The sequence below is a fragment of the Solanum pennellii genome, chromosome 8, assembly GCF_001406875.1.
Source record: "Solanum pennellii chromosome 8, SPENNV200".
In the NCBI taxonomy this organism is placed as follows: Eukaryota; Viridiplantae; Streptophyta; class Magnoliopsida; order Solanales; family Solanaceae; genus Solanum; species Solanum pennellii.
In genome coordinates this window covers 37,228,276-37,244,859 of record NC_028644.1, presented here as the reverse complement: position 1 = coordinate 37,244,859, position 16,584 = coordinate 37,228,276, and the positions used below count along the sequence as shown (strand labels likewise).

The following is a 16,584-nucleotide window of genomic DNA, read 5'->3' as shown; positions in this document are numbered from 1 at the left end:
ACTAAATTATTTAATGTTTCAACAATATTAACTTAATATATCAGCAATATTAACCTAATGTATCAACAATATTAACAATCAATACAATTAAATTAATTCAGTTTAGTTTTAGGTGTCAGAGTCAAAAAAAAGTTACATGTTGCACGTAATACAATTTTTTATGTTTTGACGCATCAAATTATAGAATGTATCTGATGCTTAGCGGATGCTATTCACTTTTTTCAGCATTCCATTCATATATCAATGAATGCATCTTCACAAATAATTTATCATTATCAATATATTACACATCATAATCAACAAATTAAACAAAAATCATCACCACCATTATACGAGTACTAAAAAAATTATGCATCATACAAATAAATAAAATAAATGTATCACCATTTATAGATCTTAAAAAATCAAACAAAGTTCGTCAAAAAATAGATGAAATACTCACATATCTTTGTCTATCAGATCTTTTTACATTGCAATTGGACTTGTTCGTTATCTTATATTTCTCCATCACATCTACGAGCGTTGCTTTACCATTATATATTGACTTGTCTTCACCTCTATACTTTTTGAATCCATTATGTAATTTATAACTTCCAATTCTAGAAAAAAATACAAAACACAAATTCTTGACAGAACCACTGCAATAGCTTCTTTATCCTGTGATGTGCCTTCTACACACGTAATTTCTCCGCATGTTACGTCAAAGTTATGTATATCACCACCAATCTTCTCCCTTGTATCAATACATAATGGATACATTGCGAATTCTGGCTCACTTTTTTCACTTATAAATATAGTGTAACATCCATGTCATTATTAATTTTCATCAGAGATGAGTTACCTTCTACGATGTATAAAACTCAATATTATTCATTGATACATCGATATCTAACTCGACTGAAATTGTTGCTTTGAGATTCAAAAAAACAAATTGATTGTCCAATAACGATTTTGTCACTTCTGTAACTTTCATAATTCACTTCGCTCACCCAAATTTCTAAATGTCTCAGTATAATTGATATATTCATCATGTATTGATAAAATCTCAGAGTTTTAGTCGAACTTCTCACTGTTTCAGAATCTTTTAGATGTTCAAATATTATTCTTTAACGGAGAAGATGTAATTTTGAAATTTGAATTTCGTAATGTCTAGGTGGATAACCTATTATGATATGGACTCTTTAGGATCATTCAGGTGTATATCAAGAAAGTACAATTAATTTTTATATTTTTTTCTTTTTTAGCGCAACAATAATTTACTTACCTTTTATCCGATATAATGTATCCAAATGTTAGCTATGTATCAGGAGCCTACTTTTTTAAGGAATTCTTTGTAAAATGAAAATTAGTTGGGATAATATGTAATTTAGATCTTACACTATGGGATTCCGTTAATTTATACTTTCAAATTATCTTGAGTTCAACCCTAAATTCTGGGTGAGTTGGGAAAGATAACCTAAGTGTGGGTTCATTTTTGGTACCCCTATATATAACTATACATTTTTCATCATCATCATTTTTGAAATCTTTTCAATAGATTTTTGGCATGAAAATTATCAAAACTAATGTGTCTTATGAATAAATAATTTTTCAATAGACTTATTTTGAACTAAATGTATTTTCAATAGACTTATTTAGAAGATATCCATGATTTTATAAAAAAAATATACCCATGATTTTATAAAAAAATTCATGTGCTCAAGAGTAACAAAATTAGAATGAAGTAATTGTATATTTAAAAAATATGTTCAAATTTATTAAAAGAAACTAAAATAAAACAATTTCTTCTACATTTTTCTCCTAAAACCCACGAAAAATCAAAATCAGAAAGTCAAATTATAAATTAATCACGAAAATGTTAGAGGGCAAAAGAATAAAGAGTAGGAAAGAGGAAAAGTAACTTAAATTTTAGTTTTTATGAATTGTTAGAGATATAGAAATTTATTGAGGTAAAAAGTGGTGTTTATCATAAGATTGAAAAAATGATTTTGGAGAGAAAGGAAGAGAAAGGAGGAAAACTTTTTTTAAAAAAAATTATTAAATGGTGAGATACGCATGTCAAGTGTGTATTTCACCACAAGACACATGTCTGATGATGAAATTTTTGGAAGGAGATAATTTCACTTTAAAATAGCTCAGGGGTCATAAACCCTTGTGAAATATATGTGTGTAGTTAAAAATTCGATTATAAATCAGAAGTATTTGACCATTTTCTCTATGGATTATAATATAGTCATTATATATAGGCAAAACTCTAAATAATATTATATATTAAATTATTGTTGTAAAAATATGCATACAAGGGATAATGAGAAAAGAACGAGGTACTTCTGACTTGGTTAGCTTGAAAAAACACAAGTATATATATATACTAGAGGGGCAGGGACCGTGATAGCACGGGCCCAACAGACTCTCACAAGTAATTTTTAGTTTTAAAAAATAATAATAACAGTGACAAACTGACAATAACAAAAATTGGTAAAAGTTTACAGGTCTCAATGAATATATAATGTAGCAAAGTAGGTATTATTAGGAGCTATTTCTTATTATGATAATTCTGGCTGGATTAAACAGAGAACAATTTTCCGTTGAAAGAGTGTAATTGACTTAGAGAGCTAAATTAAAAAATATCACATCCAATTGCAAAAAAAATTCAAATTTATATGTTATCGTCACATTTCATCTGACTTCAACCCGAGAGCATAGCCCAAGTATTTCTAGTGTAGAAACTGATTCAAGTGAGATCTACCAAAGGGGAAGTAAAGTTAATTTACAAACGACATCAAAATGTACAAGTGACAAAAAAAACATAATATTATTAAAATATGAGTACACACTGCCATATGAATGCATTTTTTTAAGATAAAAATTACATCAAAAAGTTATCTAATTCTAATTATATTCAAGTTGTTGACCTAGAAATAAAGGAAAAATAAGAAAAATTATTTGTGGATAATTTATTCCAAATTTGATATGAGAAAGCAAAAATTATTTCAGTTGATTCAAAGTCCACACCAAAGAAAGTAATGCAACATGACAATACTTGATATATCTTGAAATAGAAAAATTTCCAACACATTCAGTTCAACATCCACATATCACAACAAAAAAAAATGGTCATACACGAAGCTAAAATAAATATAAAATTTTCTACATGTTTTATAGTTCATCTACAATTGAACTTGTCAAGCTTATACTTCATCTGTGATTTTTTTATTTTTTTTAGAATTCATCTCACTATTTGTAAGAATAGGAGTAAATGAATGTACTACGTAAAGATTACCATCATAGACAACAACCAAATGAATCATAAAGTAGAAATACTAACAAATTGTTTGTGCAAATAAGACTCCCACATTGAAGAGAGGCCCTGGTCCTTTTGGGTAAACATTTTTGTCTGCTTTTCCAAAAGAATAAAAAAAGGAAATAGAAAACTTACTCGGAACAAATGAATTACATATTCTAGAACTACTCATGTATGGATCGGTAACATCTAACTTAAATTAAAAATGAGATAATACTCACATATACATAGAAGTGCAACGACACTTGAGACGCATAACTTGTTTAAGAGTCTAGACATGTTGATTCCTGCAAACTCAAATGACAAAAAGTACAAACAACTTATCCCAATAATATTACAGGCAAGTAAATTTTATGTCTTTCGGAATAGACTAACAAAGTAGTGATTCTTGAACAAAGAAGAAATTAGCCAAATCATAAATCCACAATCTCAGTGTACCCAACAGAAATCGTCATAGATATGAAAGTTCAGCAACATTTGAGAGGGCATGTGTTTTCAAAAGCAATACAAATGATTATAGCTTAAAGGAAAATGATTAAAAAAAAATTTAATGACAAATGAAACAGTCCACCATTTATAGTATAGTCTACATAATATCTTGTAAAACTTCTCTTTGTAGTGTTTGTACACCCCTTCCCCAATAGATAAACAATTATTGTGCTTGTTTACATCGGTCATTCTTGTAGTAACAAATCTAATTGAATGAAATATAATTTCTAAGGAGTAAAGGTCTAAGAGAATTTCAATTGACTTATTACAACATATTGTATCCATAATTCTAAAAGAAAGTTCAAGTTTGCGATATTTATACCATCCATAAGCAAACCTCACTCTTGATTTGGTTATTAGTCAAGCACAATGCAACTTATTCATATGCATAGAATGATTCAAGTAAAATCTACAAAAAATAAGATCAAGTCAATTTATGACATTCACGTATGACAACACAATTTGTTCATACACGAACCATAAAATACATGCTTTCGAATTTTTAATTTATCTACAATTTGAAAAGTTTTTCCACTTATTCCTTGCATTGGGTAGAATTATCATCAACATTTGATCAAGTTCAATAATTTTCTATGTTTACATTCTTTATGTTACTTTGATTACTACCTTCCAACTTTTTTTCTCTTATGTTGGCGCAAAAGTTCTATAAAGTGTAAAGCATGTATCATTAACCATCATGGTCAAATAACTACTTTTTGTAGTCAAATTTATTTTGCACACATGAAACCATTTAAGAATCTATGAAAAATGTGAAGTTGTATTAAAATAAAAGTATTAAGTTACCAACACCAAGGATACAGTGCAATACCTGAATTATACATTTAGAACTTATTTAAAGCAGCACCAAATATACTCATAATGAGTGCAACTTACTTGAAATGCTTTTCGAATCATTCATCCTGGTTAGTCATGTGAACTAAGTTTATACCCATTTTCACGTAACTCTCTCTTAACAAATTTCAAAAAGTAAAAGTTGATGAGTATTTTTGAAGTCACAAAGCGGGCACATGTAATACTCCTATTTTTCTACTCCAAGAGACGGAAAAAATTAGTTCAAGTTACACCTATTTTCAATACAAAAGAAAATTAGAAAGAAGAAAAGATTTCAAAAGCACAAAAACAGATAATGCGTTGAGAATTACATATTTCTAAGAAATAATCATGTTAGATTGGCGAAAGGCATATTAAAATTGATATTACTTGTCTTTTAGTGCTTTTGCAATTAAACTATCGCTTTAAATGTATTTTCCGCAAAGCACTCATTAACTGAGTTTCTCTCAGCATTAATGTATTATTTGGGACAACTTCTACATATATTGCAAACAATAATGTGTTATCCACTTGAAAAACTTTCTTTTTTGTCCCCAATTTACACATTATCTTCTATCGTAGCAAAGAAAAATTGTTTTGAAACCTTATAAAAGAAACATACTTATGAAGAACTTCTTAAATGAAAAACTCAATGTAAGAATATGCATAAATGCACCAGTCTACACATGAAAAACATGTTCATTCGTGTTCATTAGTTGAAACTTGAAATAGAGACTGGCAGTGCACTCCAAGTCCTATTAACTTTTGTGAAATCAGCTATCATTCATAAATCATGTATAACACAAATCATGTATCATACAACTAAAATATACTTCATAATTAGTGACAGCATGCTAGGGGAAGTTATTTGTTGCTTGTGTTGCTTCAGAATAATGTTATCTACACCAGTATTAAACCTTAAATTTCTCATTACTATTAGATACTTTTTTTTCTCAAGTATAATGTAACAAATTAGAAAAGAGAAAAAGTACACAACTAAAAAACAGAATTAACCTCAGTTGGGTTCGAAGTAATGTTCTCTGCACCAATTTGACACCTTAATTCCTCATTACTGCTAGTATGCTATTTTTTTCGTAATATTGTACATACAAAGAAACTAAAAAAGTAATGTCATCCGACATAAAATATAGAAAGAAATAGACAATATAATCAACCAAAAGAATCTCTTCTCTTACGCCAAAGATACCTTTTATGCTTGAGGAACACATCATGTACGTGATATACAATGACAACACACTACAACTGTTCGCACCTTTGTGAAATCAGTAATTGTTGCTCGTTGGTAACCCATGTATTATATATCTAGAATACATCCATTAGCCAATGACGATATGATAGTAGAAGCTGATTCACCGCTTTTGTGGTTCAATATAATGCTTCCTGCGTGAATTTATCTTTCTAGTTAAGCTAAGCTCACTTGTTAAGTCTTCTTGTGTGATGTGTTCTTGTCGCTATCAGACTACAAATAAGATGGACATTTTTTAAAGAGAGATTGTGAAGATGATGAAACATAACAACAGTTAAATCAACACTTGCCAATGAAATGTTAAGCATTAAGATAGTGTTGAAGCTTTACAAAAGCTTTATAACTAAAATATTGCGGCAGAAAATGATATATGCAATTAATTTGTAAGCACATTTTCATATTGTACTTAACAAATGAAAACCTTATGGTTTTCTTAGTCTTTGTAAGATTTAGTCTAATATTAGAAGGTATAAGAATCGAGGTATGTTTGTCACACTAAAATCACTGACATTTGAGATTTTAAACTAATCCATGTTCAATTGAAAGTCACTTGAATATCAAAGTATGCAAAAGGCATATTTATGTACACACTTCTTTTTTGAATTTCTCAGGACAATGCATCACATAGTTACTCTATATGTTCAATTAATATAGAGCTTATAGTAAAACAAATAAAACAAAAAAATTAAGCTCATCATTTTGTAAATTCTGAAATGCAAGTCACCATTTTGCATTTCTCAGAATGACATAGATGAAAGAGGAAAAGCAAATACAATATTTTATAGCATACCCAGTTGAATCTTGAGTTCTTTACTCATATGTGACAAAAAAATTCTGATTGTGCCCTTTAAGAATTGAATTCGTACTTACACTGAAAATTTGAGATGGATTTGCATTATTGTGCATAAAAATATGATGAAGAAGAGAAGATTCAACATAGAATTTTGACCATGCAACATACCTAAAACCACATACTGACAAAGTAGCGAAAATTGGAAGCAATATTATCAAAACAATTGAATATAAAATCAACAAAACAAGGACCCGAAACTCAAACCAAAAAAGAAGAAGGAAAACTAACATTTATTAAGGAAAAGGTGAAAGAAGGAAAACTTACATTCATTATGATAGAAATTTACAGGTGCAATCGACAGTTACCATCGACGGACCATAGCCGGACCCACGGCCGATCCTACACATCCATCGTTTGAGTCTGAAGCCTGCAAAAACTCAGTTCACAAAATTTGGCTAAGTCCTGATCGACGGACAGACTGTGTCCGTCGATCTACACCTCATTTACCAACTCTATGATATGAACCATGATTGACCAGCACGGACCGTCGTTCAATATACAGTTCGTAGGTCTAGGTGGAAATTAGCAGACAATTAGGCGAGAAATGCAGTTGGGTCAACTTTAACTGATCATAACTCTTAGGATAAAATGAATTAGGTTCCTATGACATACCAAAAGATATATAATTGAATTGGCTTTCCATAGCCACCTACCTTGCTAAAATTAGACCTTCGAGTAAAATATTATGCCTATTCAAGTAAAGGTTTGTCGAACAGACCCAACCAATGGACCCAAACGACAAACCGTCGATTTAACGATGGACCGTCAGTCCAGGTCGTCGTTTGGTCTGACAGAAATTAACTAAGGGGTCTTTTGGTCTTTTTCACTTCTTTTAAACCCTAAGATACGTCGTTTTCACCCTAAATCATCAGAATTTAGTCAGTTTAAGCCTAGAAACATAAATAAAACATACCTAAGTCAAATCATTAAATTAAAACTTAGAAAATTAGAAGCAAGAAAGGAGAAAAAGGTTAAGAACTCTAGTTCAAGAACGAATCCAGGTTCCAGCAGTTCTCGCCCCGAAATCTAAATATTTTTATGTGGATTTCATCACCAGGAATGTGGGATTTCACTAGTGGGTTCCTTTCAACCATTAGATCCCTAGTTTTCAGTCAGATTCTTGATTCTCATATTATGATTAGACCTGGGTTTGAAGAACTTCAACAGAACTTCATGAATTTATTAGTTATATGTTCTAAATCAGATTATCATGTTATTACTCAAATTATTTCATGAATTTCAAAACCCTGGCTAAGTATTTCTTTAGTTTTTGAATTACATATGCTAGGTCAGATATTTCAGTTATTCAGCTATACATGCCTCAGTTGTCAATGCATCATTATCAGAATAAATGTTTCATTCTTAGTTTTCATCTTCAGTTTTGAGCTATCCAGTATTTACAAAAAATTAGACGTAATCAGTTAACTATATAAATCAATGAGAGTAGCATAATACTGAGTTGGACTAGGGTTCAACGTACCCAATTAGTATTATAACTACTAGCCAAGTAGGTTGTAAGTCCCCTCTGTGGGCAATAAGTTTAGTGATCACGTCAGTATGCTATACCTCTAGCACGGTATATTGGGTCCTCTTGATGGGGCAATAAAAACATGCGAGTCATTTGAGAATTGTTCTACAGACCCTCAAGGATCGTCAGTTATTTGCTAAGTTCAGCAAATGTGAGTTCTTGTTGCAATACGTGGCTTTCCTTGGTCACATTGTATCTAGCGAAGGGATCCGAGTGGATTAACAGAAGATAGAAGCAGTGAAATAATGGCCCAGACCTACCTCTACTACAGATATCAGAAGTTTCTTAGGTTTAGCGGGTTATTATAGAAGATTCGTGGAAGGATTTTCATCCATCGCCACACCGTTGACTAGGTTGACTCAGAAGATGGTCAAGTTTGAATGGTCAGATGATTGTGAGAAAAGCTTTGCTGAATGGAAAACTAGATTGACTATAGCTCCTGCCTTGACTCTACCAGAGGGTTCATATGGTTATGTGATCTATTGTGATGCATCCAGAGTTGGCCTAGGTTGTGTGTTGATGCAGCGAGATAAGGGTATAACTTTTGCCTCTAGACAACTTAAGGTGCATGAGAAGAAGTATCCAACTCATGACCTCAAGCTTGAAGCAATGGTGTTTGCACTCAAGATCTAGAGACACTACTTGTATGGTGTTCATGTAGATGTGTTCACTGACCATAAGAGCCTTCAGTATGTGTTCACCAAGAAAGAGTTGAATTTTCGCCAGAGGAGACTGCTTAGGTTCCTTAAGGATTATGATATGAGTGTACATTACCATCCTGGTAAGGCAAATATAGTAGAAGATGCTCTTAGTAGATTATATATGGGTAGTGTATCCAATGTTGAGAAAGAAAGGAAACTGCTAGTGAAGGATGTTCACGAGCTTGCTCGCTTAGGAGTTCGCCTTATGAGCATATCACAAACTGGTGTAACAGTTTAGAATGGGGCAGAATCTTCTTTGGTAGTGGAGGTTAGGGAAAAGCATGTTAGTGATCCAATCTTGCTTGAACTAAAGGGTCCAGTCCACAATCAGAGAGTGGAGGTTTTCTCCCAAGGGGGAGATGGGGTACTGCGCTATAGGGTAGATTGTGTGCTCCTGATGTGGGTGAGTTGAGAAAGTAAATCCTTCCAGAAGCCCATAAATCCAGATATTCTATTCATCCAGGTGCCACTAAGATGTACCGCAATCTGCGAGAAGTCTATTGGTGGAATGGCATGAAGAGGGATATAGCAGATTTTGTGGGTAAGTTCCCCAATTGCCAGGAAGTCAAGGTAGAAATCAGAAACCAGGAGGTATGACTCAAGAAATTGATATATTCCTACTTAGAAGTGGGATGTGATCAGTATGGATTCCATCACAGGGTTACCTTGTACTCACAGACAGCATTGGGTGATAGTTGATAGGATGACTAAGTTTTCTCGCTTTTTAGTGGTCAAGACTACATATTCTTCAGAGGACTATGCCAAGATTTACATTAATGAAATTTTGAGTTTACATGGAGTTCCTTTGTCTATCATCTCAGATAGAGGTCGTCAGTTTACCTCTCATTTCTGGAAGTCATTTCACAAGGGTTTTGGTACTTAAGTTAAACTTCGCACAACATTTCATACGCAGACGGATGGACAGGAAGAGAGTACCATTCATACCCTAGAGGATATGTAGAGAGCTTGTGTGATCTATTTCAAGGGAATTTGCAATGATCACATTCCTCTGATTGATTTCACCTACAATAATAGCTACCATTCCAGCATTCACATGGAACCTTATGAGGCTTTGTACGGACGTAGATGTAGATCTCCTATTGGTTGGGTTGAAGTAGGTTAAGAAACTTTTATAGGGCCAGATTTAGACCTAGATGTTATGGATAAAGTGCAACTCATTAGAGATAGACTTAAGACAGCACAAAGTTGTAAGAAATTTTATGCAGATGTAAGGAGAAGGAAACTAGAGTTCCAAGTTGATGATTGGGTTTTTGTTAACGTGTCACCTATGAAAGGGGTAATGATATATGCCAAGAAAGTGAAGCTCAATCCTAGATATGTAGGCATGTACAAGTCTTGAAAATGATTGGCAAGGTGGAATATGAGTTAGAGTTAGCAGCAGACTTAGCAGCAGTACATCCGGTCTTCCACATCTTGCTCTTGAAGAAGTGTGTAGGTGACCCAGCCTCTATAGTGCCATTAGAGAGTGTGGCGGTGAAATATAGTCTTTATTATGAGGATGTACCAGTTGAGATTCTTGACCGCCAGGTTACAAGGTTGAGAAACAAAGAAGTCGCTTCAGTCAAGGTTTTTTGGAGGATTCAGTTTGTAGAGGAAGCTACTTGGGAAGCAGAAGCAGCCATGAAAGCCAAGTATCCCCACCTCTTTCCTTCCGATTTCACTCCAGCTTGAGGTAATAGTTCCTCTTTAGTTTTTCAGTCATTCATGCGTAAATTCAGTCTTAGAATCATGTTCCCTCGGTTTGTACGTGCATTTTCAGCATATTTTCATGTTGTCAAAACTCAATTTAGTCATAAACTCAGTTCTCAGTGTTTACTGGTAAGGATTGCATCTCTCTCCCTCTATTTCAATTAGTTTAGTCTTCATTCGAGGACCAATATTCCCAAGGGAGAGAATGTAACACCCCGTATCCAAAATAGACCAAATAACAGCTTTTCAGAAATCTGCAGGTGCAATCAACGGTTACCATCGACGGACCATATCCTAACCCACATCTCGTCCTACACATCCGTCGTTTTAAGTCTGAAGCCCCCAAAACTCAGTTCAGAAAATTTGGCTAACTTGTGATCGACGGACGGACCTACGGTCCCTAGGTCAGACTACGGTCCACAGTCTGTGTCTGTCGATCAACACCCCATTTACCCACTCTATGACATGAACCACGATTGACCATCACAGACCGTCGTTCCATCTACAGTCTGTAGGTCTGACTGTATGTGGGAATTAGTAGAAAGTTAGAGGGGAAATGCAGTTGAGTAAACTTCAACTGATCATAACTCTTCGCACAAAATGAATTAGGTATCCCATGACATACCAAAAGATAGATAATTGAATTAGATTTCCATAGACACCAACCTTGCTAAAATGAGACCTCCGAGTAAAAGGTTATGCCCATTTTAGTAAAGGTCTATCGAACAAACCCAACCTATGGACCCAAACAACGGACCGTAGATTGAACGATGGACAGTTAGTCCAGGTCGTTGTTTGGTCCAACAGAAATTAACTCAGGGGTCTGTTGGTCTTTTCCAACTTTATTTAAACCCTAAGATACTTCATTTAAACCCTAAGATACGTTATTTTGACCCTAAATCATCAGATTTTAGTCAGTTTGAGCCTAGAAACATAACTAAAACTTGCTTAAGTCAAATCATTAAATCAAAACTTAGAAATTTAGAAGGAAAAAAAGGAGAAAAAGGTCAAGAACCCTAGTTCAAGAATGTAGCAAGGTTCCAGCAGTTCCAGCCCCGAAATCTAAATATTTCTCCATGGATTTCATCAGCAGGTATGTGAGATTTCACAAGTGGGTTCCTTTTAACCATTAGATCCCTAGTTTTCAGTTAGATTCTTGATTCTCGTATCATGATTAGACCTAGGGTTTATAGAACTTCAACAGAACTTCATGAATTTATTAGTTATATGTTCCAAATCAGATTATCATGTTATTACTAAAATTATTGCATGAATTTCAGAACCCTAGCTATGTATTTCTTTAGTTCTTCAATTACACATGCTAGGTCAGATATTTTAGTTATTCGGTTATACATGCCTCAGTTATTAATGCATCAGTATCAGCTTAAATGTTGCATTCTGAGTTTGCCTGTTCAGTTTTGAGCTATCCAGTATTTACAGAAATTCAGACAGAATCATTTAACTATAAATCAATGGGATTAGTATAATACCGAGTTGGACTAGGGTTCAGCGTACTTAGTTAGTCCAAGAACCACTAGCCAAGTAGGTTGTAAGTCTCCTCTATGGGCAATCAGTTTAGTGACCACGTCAGCATGCCTTTATACCTCTGGCAGGGTATATTGGGTCCTCTCGGTGGGGCGTATACATCGGACTCCATATTTAGATCATGTGGTTTTATTATCGATTATTAGTAACTCTCACAGATCAGTCAAACTCTAATGCATCGACCATATTTACAGTTCAGTTATTATTCAGTCTCGGCATGTTATAAATTTGGTCAATTTCATCCAGTTAGCTCAGAATTCAGTAGTATATCATCTTCAGATTATTATACTTACTTTTGTGCTTTTCAGTTATGTTTCATTTCAGCTTTATTCTATCCTACATGCTCTATACATTTCAAGTACTGACGCATACGTGCGCTACATCTTCTTGTGATGTCGTTTTAGGTTCTAATCGATTTCAAATCTCCAATTCAGCAGATTCAGTGGTGATTCCTCATTCTCCGAGGACAATAGTCATGAGTTCATTTTTGTCTAATAGTCATTTAGTTTCAGTTTTTGCTAGACTTAGCTAGGGCTTGTCCCAACATTTCCAGTCAGTTAGAGGATTATATCAGACATAGTTAGTTTCATCCTAGTATTGAGTTAATTATATCCTTGTATCAAACTCATCATTATTTCATTTATCTCAATTTTAGAATATGGGTATTCCCTATCTTTTTAGTTTAAATTATGATTTAGCTTCCATATTCAGTTTATTATCTTTAGTATGCTCATGATCATGCCAGCGGGGTTAACTTGGGATCACTTGTGGTCCTATGTTTCGTGTCCGCCTCTCGGGGGTAGCTCGGGGCGTGACAGTTATCTTGTTGAATTTATCAAAGCTTGAGTTCATGGCACTTGACATTTCTGGAAATAATTACTTGTCATGGGTACTCGACGTTGAAATTCACCTTGACACTAAAGGTCTTGGTGCCACTATTACAAATGGTAATACAGTGTCGAGTCAGGACAAAGCGAAGGCAATGATTTTCCTTCGTCATCATATGGATGAAGGATTGAAGGTTGAATACCTTACCATGAAAGATCCACTTGGATTTTGGACTGGTTTTAAGGAAAGGTATGACCACCTCAAGGGTTCATTGTGAATGGATTCACTTACGGTTACAGAATTTTAAAACTATATGTTATGATTCTGTTGTATACAAAATTACTTCCCAATTGAAATTATGTGGTAAAGATATAAAAGATCAGGACATGTTAGAAAAAACTCTCACAATTTTTCATGCCTCAAATTTGGTGTTACAACAGCAATAATGTGAAAGGGGATTTAAAAAGTATTCTGAGTTGATCTCATGCCTTCTTGTGGCTGAGCAACATAATACTCTCTTATTGAAAAAACATGAGGCCCGTCCTATGGGAACTGCTCCGTTAACGGAAGCAAATAAGGTTGAAGCACAGGACCAGTTTGAAAGAAGACAAAACAAAAATCAAGGTCAAAATAATGTGCGTGTGGACGTGGCAATGGCAGATGACGATATAATAATCATCGTGGTGGTGGTCGCCACAAAAGGGAGAACAATATGGGTTCTCAAAGCAATACTTCAAGAGGCAATTGTCATCGTTGTGGCATGAATGGGCATTGGAAGAATGAATGTCGAGTAGGTGACCATTTTGTTAGGATTAATCAAGATTCTTTGAAAAGAAAAGAAAATAAAAATGGTGCATCTTCTTCTAATGCTCAGGTGGAGTCACACTTGACTTGTAAAAATGATGACGATGCAGGGCCTTCACAAAATTATTATGACAATATTGAAGAAAATTTGGATTTAAAAGATAATGATTTTGATGACCTTGATGATATTACCCATTTGGAAGTTGAAGACTTTTTTGGAGATTAAAACTAATGTTTGATCATTTGATTGGGGAAAATAATTATGTTGTTTTATTTATGTGCTTTTAATTGTTATGTTTTTCCTTATGTTGTTTTATATTCAGAAAAATAATTAATTTTATTTTCTTGTTAAGTTGTTAATTTTTCATATTTCTTATGATGTACTTTTATTTTATGAAGATAAATAAAATTCTTCAATTGATTCAAGATGGAAAATGGATAAATGTGTCTTTTTGATAGTGTCACAACTCACACTATTTTAAGAGATAGAATATATTTCTCTAATTTGATTATGAAAAGGGCTTATGTTAATACAATATCTGGTAGTGCAAAATTAATTGAGAGCTCTGGAAGAGCGGCCTAATTACTACCTGGGGGAACAATATTAAATATTGAAAATGCATTGTATTGTAGTAACTCTCAAAGAAACTTATTAAGTATTAAGGTTATTCGCCAAAATGGCTATCATGTTGAAACTGTCAATGAAGAAAAGGTTGAATACCTTTATAGTACTACAATAAAATTGGGGCAAAAATATGTATATGAAAAATTACCCACATTTTCTTCGGGATTGTCCCATACAAATATTAGTATGGTTGAATCACATGTCATAGTAAACAAAGGGTTTACTAATCCTAATGATTTTATCATTTGGTATGACCGGTTGGGTCATCCCGATTATAATATGATGCGCAAAATTATTGAGAATTTACATGGGCATACTTTGAAGAATCAGAAATTCTTCAATCAAAAAAATTCTCTTGTATTGCTTGTACTCAAGGAAAGTTAGTTATTAAACCATCAGCAGCTAAGGTTGGGATTGAATCCCCTGCATTTCTGGAACGTATATAGGGTGATATATGTGGGTCAATTCACCCTTCATGTGGGTCATTTAAATATTATATGGTCTTGATAGATGCATCATCAAGATGGTCACATGTATGCTTATTATCAACTCGCAATATGGCTTTTGCGAGGTTGTTAGCTCAAATAATAAGATTAAGAGCACAATTTCTAGATTATGCAATAAAGACAATTCTTCTTGATAATGCTGGTGAGTTTACATCGCAGGCCTTTAATGATTATTGTTTGTTCAGGGACATAACAATTGAACATCCAGTTGCTCATGTTCATACTCAAAATGGTCTAGCATAATCTTTCATCAAGCATCTCCAATTGATAGCTAGACCATTATTGATGTGGACAAAGTTGTGTGTTTCAATATGGGGGGCATGCTATTTTGCATGCAGCAGCATTGGTGCAAATAAGGCCAACTAGTTATCATGAACTCTCTCCATTACAGTTGGTTATTGGTCATGAGCCAAATATTTCCCATCTTAGAATTTTTGGGTGCGGGGTATACGTTCCAATTGCCCCACCACTATGCACAAAGATTGGTCCCTAAAGAAGGTTGGGAGCGTATATTGGGTATTAATCTCCTGCTATTATTAAATATTTGGAACCTATGACAGGAGATATATTTACGGCAAGGTTTGCTGATTGTCATTTTGATGAATCAGTATACCCAACCTTAGGTAGAGAACATAAACAGTTGGAAAAAGAGATGGATTGGAATTCATTATCTCTATCTCATTTGGATCCGCGAACAAACAAATGTGAGAAAGAGGTTAAAAAGATGATATATTTGGAAAATGTTGCAAATCAACTGCCAGATGCATTTACTAACCTTCCAAGGGTTACTAAATCTTATGTTCCAGCTGCAAATTCTCCAAATCGAGTTGATGTCCCAATAGGACAAGTTGTTAAAGCAAATGAGTCTAAACCACGTTTAAAATGTGGTAGGCCAATCGGTTCAATGGATAAAAATCCTCAAAAGAAAAAAGGAACAAGTGTTCATGAAGATTGTGGAGAAAATTGCTCAAGAAGAGCTCAGGGACATAACAAATGACAAGACCTCTGAGAAGGTCCAAACAACTGAAAATAATGAGAACAAAGAAATCTCAATAAGTTATATCTCAATGAGAAAAAGGTGGAATCGAAATAATATTATGGTGGACAATAGTTTTGCCTATAATGTTGCCGTTGAAATAATGCAACGAGGTGAGGAATTTGAACCAAAAGTTGTCAATGAATGCAGACAGAGAAATGAGTGGCCAAAATAGAAAGAGGAAATTCAAGAAGAATTGACTTAACTTGAAAAAACATGAAGTTTTTGGACAAATATTCCGAAAATCTGAAGGTGTCAAGCCAGTGGGGTACAAATGGGTTTTTGTGCAAAAATGAAATCAAAAAGGTGAAGTCATATGATATAAAGCACGACTTGTGGCACAAGGTTTTTCACAAAGGCCTAGTATTCTTATGTGGAGACATATTCTCCTATAGTGGATGCAATTACCTTCAGGTATCAAATAAATTTGGCAGTTCATGAAAAGCTTAAAATGAGTCTAATGGATGTTGTCAAGCCTATTTATACAGCTCATTGGACCACAATATTTTTATGAAATAACTTGAAGCATTCAATGTGCCTGAAACATATAAAAATTC

General features: G+C 33.7%; 1 protein-coding gene across 1 annotated transcript; it reads left to right on the top strand.

The window, feature by feature from the left end:
* Positions 1-13,078: 13,078 nt before the first annotated feature.
* LOC107027611 lies at positions 13,079-13,820 on the top strand. The gene is made up of 2 exons (XM_015228732.1): positions 13,079-13,305; positions 13,511-13,820. The coding sequence occupies exons 1-2, from the start codon at positions 13,079-13,081 to the stop codon at positions 13,818-13,820; spliced, it is 537 nt and encodes a 178-aa protein (XP_015084218.1).
* Positions 13,821-16,584: the final 2,764 nt, after the last annotated feature.